Below are 12302 nucleotides of genomic sequence, written 5' to 3' on the forward strand. Positions count from 1 at the left end.
CTCTAAAGGGCATGTTTGACTTTAGAAGAGAAAAATATATATGATATTCTATTATTTAAAAGGTAATTTCATGAGAATCTCTTTGAGAAAGCAGGCTTAGAATTTAGAGTATTTTTCATTTCATGATGCAATCCAATGAAGCAGTCATAGTTTTTGTAATTCCTAGAAGTTCAATAAATTATACTATGTATTTCTCATGGGTCAATGAGAAAAATAATCGGTGCAAAAAAACCCTTTCCACATTAAAAATAAAGTAAAACTAAATTAATTTTGAAAGCATTTAGTTATATAAACATGCTCATTAAAATCTTCACATTCACATCTCCACTATTATAAACAGACAATGCAAAGCATAATCTGATGATTAAGCTACCTGAAAATTATAATTTTAAACACTATTAACTATTATTACATCGATGTTTTTAAAAACATAATAACAATAATAATGTGATGTTTACTACTGGATATTTTTATGTGATTGGTTGTTGACCTTTGTCATGTTTGTTATTTTGTGTTTTGGGATCTTAGCATTTCATACATTTCCAACTAGAGTTTGACAGTCTAAATTTTTAACATCTGAGCATTTTTCCAAGAACAACAATGCAACAAAAGATAATACAAATAAAAGTACTGAATGTTCTCAAAGCTCAGGACAAATCTATTCAAAGCCTTAATAGACTTTTGTGGATCAGAACACCAGTGTCATCACTGCTGAGATTCAGCTTTCACCCTCCCTGTTCCCCATAGCTGGGGGGTTACAATTGCCTATGGACAAAATGGAACACCATAAAGCATAGACCGAAACTTACCATAATTGTGGTTACAACCACTGTTCTGTTCTCAATAGCTGCTGTGTCATTGCCAAGAGTGGGTACGTCTTGAATCAAGACTAATTTATCCATATCATTCCAGTAACCAACCTACAAAATAGAGAAAATGCTTGAAAACATATTTTAGTAAAGTTTATTCTAATTATTCTTAGAACAATGAAGGGTATAAATAAGTATGCAAACAAAAAAAAATTAAAATGCAACTAAAAAAAGTGTTTGCAAATTTTCTTAATTGATGATAAACCAGTTTTTCTGCTTTGTTACATATCTGGTAAATTTATAATTTACAATCATGGAGTAGCCAAGACATTGGGAATGGGTGGTTCCAAAAGGAGTATAAACACACATGGAGCATCATTCATTGTATGTTGATCCTCTCTTCTAGTGAGATGGACTTGTATGCCTTAAAATTAATTTGTATGACTTTATCAGTAAAGTTACAGGGCACAAGGTAAAGGGAATAGCCAGAATTATTTTAAAAAAATACATGTATAGGATATTTTCAAGCAAAGGAAATCTGTATATTTTTAAATCAGTATAGAAGTAGGTTTGGGTTTGATATAACCTAACCACAATATAAGAATCTTACCATTTCTGAAATGCTAACTATATCAGAGATGAATATTAAAGAACAATATTTTTACTTTCAAAAATTACATTTAAGTTTGTATTTTTTGCATTTTAAAATTATGATATAATTTTTCTGATTCAGAAGTAAAACAAACCCTTTCCCATAAAATAAATTAAGTAGTTAAGCACTTTAAAAAGTAGTCAACTACAATGGAATCTGAATGAAAATTGAGGATTCTTTGATTCATGCAGGCCTTTAAGTAATAATAATGGCTACCACATATTGAGTGCTTTGGGGCAGAAATTATATTCAGAACTTTCAAAAATATGCATCTTAAAGTTAATACACATGGTAAATGTAGAGTAGGTGCAATTATTATCCACATTTTAGAGATGAGGACCCATTTTAGAAGGTTAAATAAATTACACACGGTTACACTTTAGTGGGGCCAGAAATCAAAACTAAAGTCTGCATGGCACTAAGTCCACACACTTGGCTATTAAGCTGCACAGCTTCCCAAAATGGGTGTTCATTTAATGACTGCCAAACTTCTTTCTTGAATTTCTTGATGCAGTTGATAAAACTCATGTCTTCAATAAAATGTATGTATTCGCTCACTGGTTTGTATTCACTACGTGTTCTAATATGTTTTGGAAGTCTCCCTTGCCTCGTCCAAGTTTCTTAACTGCCATGTTAGTATTTATGAGCATATCAAAATAAAGTAAGTGTTAACATGTCAGAAAGAGCCACTATATTATTCACAAGTATTGCATATATACTTCAATAACAGAACAGATGGAGAAAAAGAATTTTCATGAACATGGCTTGCTCTACTTCTTGGTTTGATCTAAAATTATGGTATACGTAAGATCAGCAATTATTTTCGGTTGTCCATGTGGATCCATTTCTAGCTGACATTTATTTAATAATTGTGTGAAAAATTTAAGAACCAGTATACCTCTTAGTATACTTGAGTATACCTCAATTCCTATGTGTACTTTAGGACATGTCAGTTGCTTCCTGTTAATTCTCCTTTCCACAGGACAGTTATATGACATGAAAATGAGTTTTACAGTTTAGCACTCCATTAAGATGCAGCCATCCTGCCGTTCTCAGCAGCTCATTTTCAGGAAAGACAATTTTTCTTTACTAGTGAATCCCACAACAGAAAAAAATCTGGGATACATTTTGGAGAGTCCTCAGATACTGGCAAGACCTTGACATTTTGCATTTAAGAACTACTCTGTGGGTTTACAACTATCCTCTCTAAAAGATAAATGACTCAGAAGTGCTGGCAAATTAATAAGCAACATTTTATTTTCTTGCTTTATATCTACATATAATTCTGTTGAAAAAAGTAAGCCATGCTTTGTGATATGGTACTAATTGATGGTAGATTTCATGTGGAACCTGGACTTAGTGAGAAGTAAGACCTCACAGAGGTCAATTCCTAAAGAAAGGAATTGTAAAGTTTGGCCCTACAGCATCACATGAGATGGGGATTCTCTCTCCAGTTCTTCACAACATTTTGTAGTTACTGAGAACTTTTCCTATTCCTTACCTCATTTAATCAGATAGGGAAATACGTATTTTTTCCTAGAGACAGAAAGTGGGTGAAAAGTGGCTTTGCAATGCTAGAGCAAAAATATGGAAGCATTTAAATTACAAAATGGACAAGGGATATCAGAAAAACATTCATTTTCTTTGGACCTCTAAAGGTGATTTGTATGCAAATATAACCATAATAAAATGTGCGAGCAAATGTCTCTCTATTTACAGGGGTCTTGGCCTTCCCAGAACATAGGGAGTGGGTAAGGAGGGGCTGTGAGGAGCCCCTGTTCTACTCAAAGTTGGTTCCTTGGAGAGCTGCTTTGACCAGACCTGCCCTGAGAAATCGGACCTAATTCCCACACCATCCCTAAAGAGAACCCTTATAGGCACTGAGACTGATGCTGTTTCACAGCAGTCAAGACAGCGAGCTGTGGAGATGCAGGAATTTTGATTTTCACTGCAGCTCTACCTCTCTCTAGCTGAGCATCCCTGGGCAGGTTACTCAGTTTCTTTGAACCTTACTTTTCTCTTCTATAAAATGAAAAAGTATCTATATCTATATCTTATTTTAGGTTGTCATGAGGATTAAATATAAAAATGCGCATCAATTTTCCATTACAGTGTCCGGCATATAACCTGCTCTCAATAAATGAAATTTTTACAATTAAAAATTCCTGAATCCATGCAAGTCTGGTCCTGGAGCATTCCCTGTGGAGCCCTGGGGGGTCACCAGAATGATAAGAAGATTCTGCTGTACTTAGGAGCCAGGACTTCAGAAAGAGCTTTGTGGCTTCTGCTTAATGAGACTCTCAATCAGTTTTCCTGTTACAGAAGTCAGACAAACTGATGGGTTGACTCTCTGATCTATTTTCAAAGATAGCTCCCTTGCTGGCAAGTGTTCAATTTATAAGAACGATTGCTCACTTCTCAGACATACTGCCAATCTCACCAGCATAGTGTTTTTCACAGTGGCTCATTTTTAAGTTTAATATTCCTGACACAATGCCCAAGTTGATCGTTGCCACGGAAAAATGAAGATAGATGAGTCTACACCATTTCACACTCCATATTTCTTTTAAGGGCCTTAGATGAATGTCAGCTGGGTGTGAAGATGTCCTGTTCATCACTCTCCCCACTTACTCTTTAACTTTGTCCTCCAAAAATCTTAATTTTTGCTACCATCAAGGTTCAACAGGCCATGAAAAGACTCAGTACTATAAAAAGCCCACCTGATACCACTGGTAGTTACCACCAGCTTTCTTTCTTTTATGGAGAACCATTTGATTTTCTGCACTTACTGTTTTGTAAAATATGGAACTGGTTTTTTTTTTTTTTTTTTTTTTTGCATTTTAAAAAGCTCTGCTTAAACAGCTAATTTTGCAAGATCTGGTGTGTGGCAGGAGGGTGGGCTTGTCTTACCTCTGTCCACCTGTTAGTGTTCTTAGGGCCTGTGGAATATTCTGTCTGCTCCACAGTTAGCACAGGGATTTTGTTTAAGACAGGCCTCTTTCTTTCTTGTTGCTAGCTGTGTGTTGGCAGAGTGGGTTCTTCTGGGAGCATCTCCTTCCCTTGCTTTGGGCAATCTTGTTAGAGGAGCCTGCCTGTCATGCAGTGCAGCTGGGCCTCCCCAGCTGTCGTCCATCTCCTGCCATACTTAATCTGGATCAGGTAGGCTCTGGCCTACTGTGTATTGGCCGGCAGCCTACCCACAAGGAGGGATGGCACTAGGGGCTGAAAAGCTGGAGGTGGTTTTCATGACAGCTCCAGATTTCTCCTTCTCATACATCCAGAAGCATACTCACATAAGAGTCTGGAGCAAAACGCATCTCAGAAAGCCTTTGCTATTTTCCATATATGACCTTAACTGTCCTGCCTCCAAGCCTTTCCTCACACTGTTGCCTCTTCCATTTCAATATATCCAAACTCTAACTTCATGGCTAACTTTAAATCCCACTTCCTCCATGCAGCCTTCCTTAATTTTGTTTTCTTCCAGCTAAAGAGAAAGTGATCTTTTCCTCTTTAGAAATTCCACATGACTTTCATATAAGTCTTTAATCCATCTTGAGTTAATTTTTGTTTATGGTGAGAGATAGGGATTCAGTTTCATTCTTCTGCATATGGCTATCCTATTTTCCCAGCATCAATGACTGAATAGAGTATCCTTTCCTCAGTGTATGTTTTTGTCTGTCTGTTTAAGATCAGTAGGTTGTTGCTACATGGCTTTAGATAAAAATTCAGAAGAAAACCTAGGAAAAAGTATTCTTGACATTGGCCTAGGCAAAGAATTTCTGACTAAGAGCCCCAAAGCAAATATAATAAAAACCAAAATAAACAAATGCCACTTAATCAAACTAAAAAGCTTCTTTACAGAAAAAGGAATAATCAACAGGGTAAACAGAAAACCTACAGAATGGGAAAATTATTTGCAAACTATGCATCCAACAAAGGACTAATAGCTAGACTCTACAAAGAACTCAAACAACTCAGCAAGGAAAAAAACAAAAAACAAAAAACAAATAAGCCCATTAGTAAGTGGGCAAACAACATGAACAGATATTTTTCAAAAGAAGATATACAAATGTGCAACAAACATATGAATAAATGTTCAACATCACTAATTATCAGAAATGAAAATTAAAACCACAATGAGATACCATCTTATCCCAGTCACAATGGCCATTATTAAAAAGTCAAAAAACAATAGATGTTGGGGCAGATGTAATGAAAAGAGAACACTTATACATGGTTGGTGGGAATGTAAATTAGTACAGCCTCTATGGAAAACAGTGTGGAGATTTCTCAAAGAACTAAAAGTAGATCTACCATTTGATCCAGCAATCTCACTACTGGGTATCTACCCAAAGGAAAAGAAGTCATTACATCAAAAAGACACCTGCACTCATATGTTTATCACATTATTATTCACAATAGCAAAAGTATGGAATCAACCTAAGTGTCCACAAAGTGATGAGAGAACAAAGAAAATGTGGTATATCTATACCATGGAATAATACTCAGCCATGAAAAAGAATGAAATAATGTCTTTGCAGCAACTTGGTGGAACTGTAGGCTATTATTCCAAGTGAAGTAACTCAGGAATGGAAAATCAAATACCACATGTTGTTATTTAAAAGTAGGAACTAAACTATGGGTACACATGATCATACAGAGTGGGATAACAGATAGCAAAGACTTCAAAGTTGGGAGAATGGGAAGAGGGTGATTACCTATTGGATGTAATGTACACTACTCAGGTAATGGGTACACTAAAAGCCCAGACCTCACTGCTATAAGGTATATCCGTGTAACAACACTGCACTTGTATTCCCTAAATATATTGAAATAAAAAAAGAAATTTCACATGCCTTCCCTTTAATTGTCATTTGGAACTTCTTATTTCCTACCCTACTAGAATATAAACTCCCCTAGAGCAGGGTCTACTCAGGTGGGGCATCATATGGAAACGCTCTGGTGTCAGACATATCTGAACGAAAATCTTTGTTTTCTCACTTACAGGTTTCAGAGAAAATAACTTACTGGCCCATAATTTTCTCATTTGAAAAAATGGAGATTATACTCAAATTATAGGTTTGTTATGATGATTAAATTATACATAGCATCAAGTCCAGGGCTGGGGACCTAACAGGCATTTCATAAATTATAGCTATCATTATTACATTAAAGCAAGGAAGTATATTTTGGAAAGTTTTTCTAAACAGCCAAGTGTTGAAACAAATAGAGCTTTTAGATAAGGTCAATTTCAATCTCTCTTTCCTTGAGCATCCTAGCTAATCCTAAAGAAAAGGAATGTTAAAAATTATATGTGTTAGCTATAAAACACTTATATTAACAATTACTGTGGTGGGGTTGTGTGGTTCCATTGTATAAAGCACCTTTTAGATGCTTTAGAAGTAGTTTTCTTTATACTGCTTTTAACGATTTCATAAACGACTACATAGAGATGCTTATACCTTTTTATTGCACTGTGTTCGGTCCTGTGGAGTATATTTTGTTTTTTGGGATTTGTTTTGCTGAGCTTCCCTTCCCCCCAAAATATTGCTTCCATTTTGGATAAAGGATATAAACAGTGCATAAATTACTTTGTTTCAGCTTTATCATATCATTAAATATCAATTACATGATGCAAGAATTTATCTCAGCATAGATTATCAAGAAAGTACTACAGTATTTGTAAGTGCTCATATTGAAAAAAAAAAAACGAAGTGTAGAATGTCCAGCTATCTTTCTCCTAGAAATCTTTAAAAATGTCAAATGCAAACACAAAAACAAAGAATTTTCTTTTTTTCCCTTCAGTTTGACTGTGGCTCACCTTTCTAGGTCCTGTGCTCTTTAGCTCAAACACATCCATTGTGTAATTGACTCTACGTCCATAGTGGTCAAACTGAACGTTCCCTGTCAGCCCTTGAATTCGAACCTGAGAGAAAAAGAAAACCCACACATGTATTCATTTGCCATTTCACTTATAGAAATCTCAAATTCATCTGCTAGGCTATGACTACACAAGAATGTGTATAATCAGCTTACTGAAATGCTATTGGGTGTTTGAGCTGTTGGGATAGAATATGAAAGAGGAATATCAAAGGGATATATAAGCAAGTCTGCTATATACATAGAAGATTAATATGTCTTATTTGTTTTTAATATTATAAAGTTTCCATTTTAACTAACAGAATTCCTCCTCAATTATAAAGTATTTTTATAGGAATGGAAATATGGTTTGTTTACAGTTACTTTTCAGTTTTATCTATATATCCACATAATGAATCAAATAGCCCGGATACCCACGCCAGATCATATTTTTACCTCTCTACTATTAAAGTTAAGATATAAGAAGCTGAAACATAGAAATACATTTTTGAAAATATTCAAATATATTCTATTCCAAATTTACTGTTAGTTCACTTTTACTTATATTTTGAACTCATGGCATTTTGGAAGATTTAACCTGTAATATTAAAAAAAAAATATATATGTATATACACACCCTTATTTGAAAAATAGTGTCAGTATAACTATAAAAGACTATAATGGACTGATTATTTAATCCAAGGTTACAAGGTAATTTAAAGATCTATTTAGGTAGTCAGTCAACAGTGTGTTTGCTAAATATTCTTGTTCCTTTGCATTCTGGGTCCAAGGTAGGCTTGTACTTCCTGAACCCCTTGTGGTTAGTTAGACCTATGAGACTCTTTATGACACCTGAGCTGTAAATAGACATGACAAGTGCCACAGTATTTAATTGCCAATTCAAAATCTCCCCACAACTATCTATTTCCCTTGGCAGCATCCAAGATGGTAGCTGCTCTGCCAGCCTGGATCCCTGACTACAAAGAACAGAGTGTCCCTGCTAATCTAGGGTATGTCTGAGTGAGCAAAGCTCCCTTGTTGTTTTAAACCACTGGGATTTGGGATTGTTTATTACCATAGCATAACCTAATTTATCTGGACTCTGCATCCACATAATATATAAATAGCAAGATTCTACTCTGTATTCTATGAAGAAGTGTCTCAAAAATGATGAAGTCTTGATATATTAAAATAGCAATTGTTATATATATATTTATGCTCAGATATATTAGTCTGTTTTCTTGAACATTCAACTTAAACAAGACCATGAAATAAATTGAGCTTAAGTAAAACTGTGAGTTACCTGTTTGAGTGTCCTTTCCATGTCAATTCCCTGGCCCCACGGAGCAGCAGGATTTGCCAGACAATCCCCAGCATTTCCTCTCCTCGAGATATCGATTTTCTGCCTTCTAAGATTTCGGAAAGTTTCGGCCATCACAAGGACTCCATCATAAGTTAGAGCAGAGGTGTACTAACCAAGCGAAAATGATGATAGCGGCAAATGTTAAAATCTTATCAAGCCCTGGGAATGGGGGCTCTGTGGGTTTATGACATACAGCACCATCCTGTCTTTAGTACAGTTAAATTACTGATAATTAATTGACTCTGGCTTCAGAAATTTTTCTTCTTACTTTAATACATAGACTTTATGCCAACACTTATCATCCTGACTTCAAAAGGAGAAATCCCACCCTGAAAAATAAAAATTCTAATGGACAATTTTTCCATCAGTTGGAAGAAGAAAGAATTTTAGGTGAGGTCTTCCTATTGTCCTATTGTGTCCAAGCATAGACAGCTAAAGTATAAAAGGCTAAGTGCAGTGTTGCTGCCGCCTGTCCTGAAGTCAGTTGCTGTGCAAGTTGAGCTTGAAGTATGTATCTTTGTTCAGCCTCCCAGGAGAATGAATGGAACCATTTATTGTTATTCAGATATATGATGCCAAAAATAACATCTACTTATTCAACAAATGTGTATGCACCAGTCACTGTGCTAAACAGGAATGGGTATTGTTATACCCAATGAGTGTGCACAGGAAAGTTAAGTCATTTCTTTAAGTTTCCAATGTATCCTAGGATCAAAGTGGAGATATGTAGTATAGACCCTGCATTCTGATGAACACCTCATGCTTCTTGTTGGGAAAAGAGGGAGCCCCCAAGAAAAGATTATTAAGGTTAGGAGAGGAAGTGAGGAAAGACTGAGGTGAAAATGCAACTTGTTTAAGCTGAAAATAAAAAAGAACAGGGCATCACTTTAAATAGAGTTTGATTAGAGATTTACTAAACACATGGCAATAGAGCACAATTTTCTTGAAGCATGGCAGAGCAGCAAATACTAGTCATGACAAAAACTACACTATCTCTTTCAGAAATTCCATATGGTCAATTCCATATGATTAACACAGTCAATGCCTGTACCAGCAGTAGGTTTATGTTGTGGAAAGTGGAAGATGATCTCCTTGATTTTCTGCTTATAAATGAAGATTGAAATTCCAATTGTAGACATCAACTTATGAAGCATGAACATTAGGCATAGCAGACAGCATTCCAGGGAAGAGAAAAACTAAAGCATGGATAAAATAAGGAATATTAATTCTAACAAAGAACTTTTCGATAGCATAGGACCTAATTAAAATGCTTGTGTTAGAAGGATTTAGAAGAACCATGCAAATTAAGAGCTTTGCTATATATCCCTCCAGGGACATGCCAGAACAGGCTTACGGACAGGCATGCCACCTCACAGTTGGGATGGGGTAGCTGAGGGAAATTAAGGTGGGTAAGCAAAGTCCTACACCAAAAATGATCATTCCTTCTCCCCTGCCCGAACCAATACATCTCTGAGTAGAGAAAGCCATCAAATCATCTTTTTGTAAAGCAAGAACATAAAAACAAGAAATAAAGTGAAAGTCACTAAAGGCATAAAGGGCAAAATGAAAACGCAATGCTGGTATTTCAGGACCAAGAGAGGAGAAAAGAAAAATATTGCTGTTTTTTCAATAGAGAGAAAGAGATGGCAACAAAAAGCAAATGCACTTGCTGTGTTTCTTAAAAAGTCCATCCATTTTTATAGAATAAGTGAACTAGATAAAAGAACACATCACACAGTGCAGTGCAGAACAAAGCAGACATTCAGTCAGAGCGGCAAAGGCCTGGAATTTGACAGGTCATAGAGCTGATGGATGGAAAGAAGTAATAGTTTAAACCAGTTTTACCTTTTCAAAAGATGTAATTCTTTTCCATGTGTCTTACTGTGCTACAGTCCAGGGAGCCATATATATGGGCACACAACTTCTAAATGGCATCTAGAAAATTCTCATTAAACATTTCACTTTGGGGCAGGGCAAATAGAATGGTGGAATGAGTTCTGTTTAGCAAGGTTTGTAGATAACAAGACAGAGTTGCTCAGAATCATAGTGCAGTGGGAAGAGTATGGGCTTAGAGAAGAAAGAGCTGGGATGAATTCTAATTCTGCTACTCATAGGCTCGTTGGGGGTATGGAGCACGTTCTTCAGCTATGGAGCATGGAACAGAGCGAAACCAAATAAAACAAGATAATAATGACTATCTCCTGTGGTGATTATAAGGATGAAATTTCATATCGTATCTGAGAGCTCATTGAAAATGTACCAGACACTGGTTAGAAATCACAAGAACTACGAAGGTGAGTAGTAGTAATAGATGGTTGCTACCCCAGAGGAGTTTGTAGAAGTGAACCATTAAGTATACAAAATAACTATGGTACATCTTTGATGAGAATTACACAATAAAATATTATGGAGAGCACAAAGAAGAAAGGAATCATATTTACTGGAAAAATAAGAAAAAGTTTTGTAGAGAAAGTGGAATTTGGGATAAAGCCTTGGAAGATGGTTGGATCTGGACAGGTGGAAGAGAAGGAGGAAGACACAGCGACTAATAAGGAGTGGAAGAACGCAGGGCAGCTCAGTTTAGCTGGAGGATCGGAAAGCGAGCAGCAGGTCATGATGCCATTGGAAAGACTTGTTTGGCCTATACCATGGGAGATATTTATTCCAGAAGGTTTCTTTTTTCAAAAACAGAGAAATGACAAGATCAGAAATCCCACTTTTAATCTTGATTGAAATACTAAACAATTAAAGGACAATTTAATTAATTACAAGCAATCATCATTATTTGTTGATTCTATATTTTTGAATTTTCCTACTTGCTAACATTTATTTGTGACCTCCCCCCCCAAATCAATACTCGTGGCACTTTTGGGGTTATTTGTGAATATGTGGAGTGGTAAAAATTTGGAGTTATCCAACATGCAAGGTCCCAGCTGCAGCTGAACAAGGAAACACTGTTTTCTTGTTTCTGCTTTCATACAAGTGTCCTTTTTGTGGTCTATTTAGTACCATGTTTTCTGCAGTTTTGTGCTTTTTTGCTGATGATTTCACTGTTTAAAATGGCCTGAAAGCACAGTGTTGAAGGAAGTGCTGTCTAGTGTTTCTAAGCGCAAGAAGGCTGTGATGCGCCTTATGGAGAAAATACGCATGTTAAATAAGCTTCATTCAGGCGTGAGTCACAGTGATGCTGGCCAAGAGTTCAATGTTAATGAACCAACAATATATTAAGTAAGGTTTCTTAAAACAGTAACACACATAAAACAAGGTTATGTACTAATCGGTTGACAAAAAGTCTGTAACAAGAGGTCGGCACAGCATAACCCTATGTTTCCCCTGAGAGCAATGGTTGAATATACGCTCATTCAGTATTTGAAGAGACATTATAGAATGTGACTGCCATGAATAAACAGAAATAACTGTACTGTATATATTTATTAAATGGCCACCCAGTACCTAACATCATGCCAAGAGGTGTGAATGATGAGAGAATTATATAGATTTTTATACAACAAAGAGCCCAAAGCTGTAGCACAAACAAGTCTAGCTAGAGATTGTCAAATAGGAGACATTAAAATGATTCTGTCCTGGGTATTCCATGAATCTGGTCCCTGACTCAAGG

The 12302-nt window shown here is 35.9% G+C and overlaps 1 protein-coding gene across 3 annotated transcripts in view; it reads right to left on the reverse strand.

Moving 5' to 3' along the window:
• Positions 1-12302, reverse strand: part of GRIA4 (glutamate ionotropic receptor AMPA type subunit 4) — a 345257-nt gene that overhangs the window by 64442 nt on the left and 268513 nt on the right. For all 3 annotated transcript variants that reach the window (XM_045556700.1, XM_045556701.1, XM_045556702.1), the window contains exons 7-9: positions 8624-8791; positions 7283-7387; positions 810-920 (exon numbers count right to left, since the gene is read on the reverse strand). In XM_045556700.1, coding sequence (XP_045412656.1) covers positions 810-920; positions 7283-7387; positions 8624-8791 — 384 coding nt within the window. The remainder of the gene's footprint in view (positions 1-809; positions 921-7282; positions 7388-8623; positions 8792-12302) is intronic.

The sequence above is a fragment of the Lemur catta genome, chromosome 7 (assembly GCF_020740605.2).
Source record: "Lemur catta isolate mLemCat1 chromosome 7, mLemCat1.pri, whole genome shotgun sequence".
NCBI lineage: Eukaryota > Metazoa > Chordata > Mammalia > Primates > Lemuridae > Lemur > Lemur catta.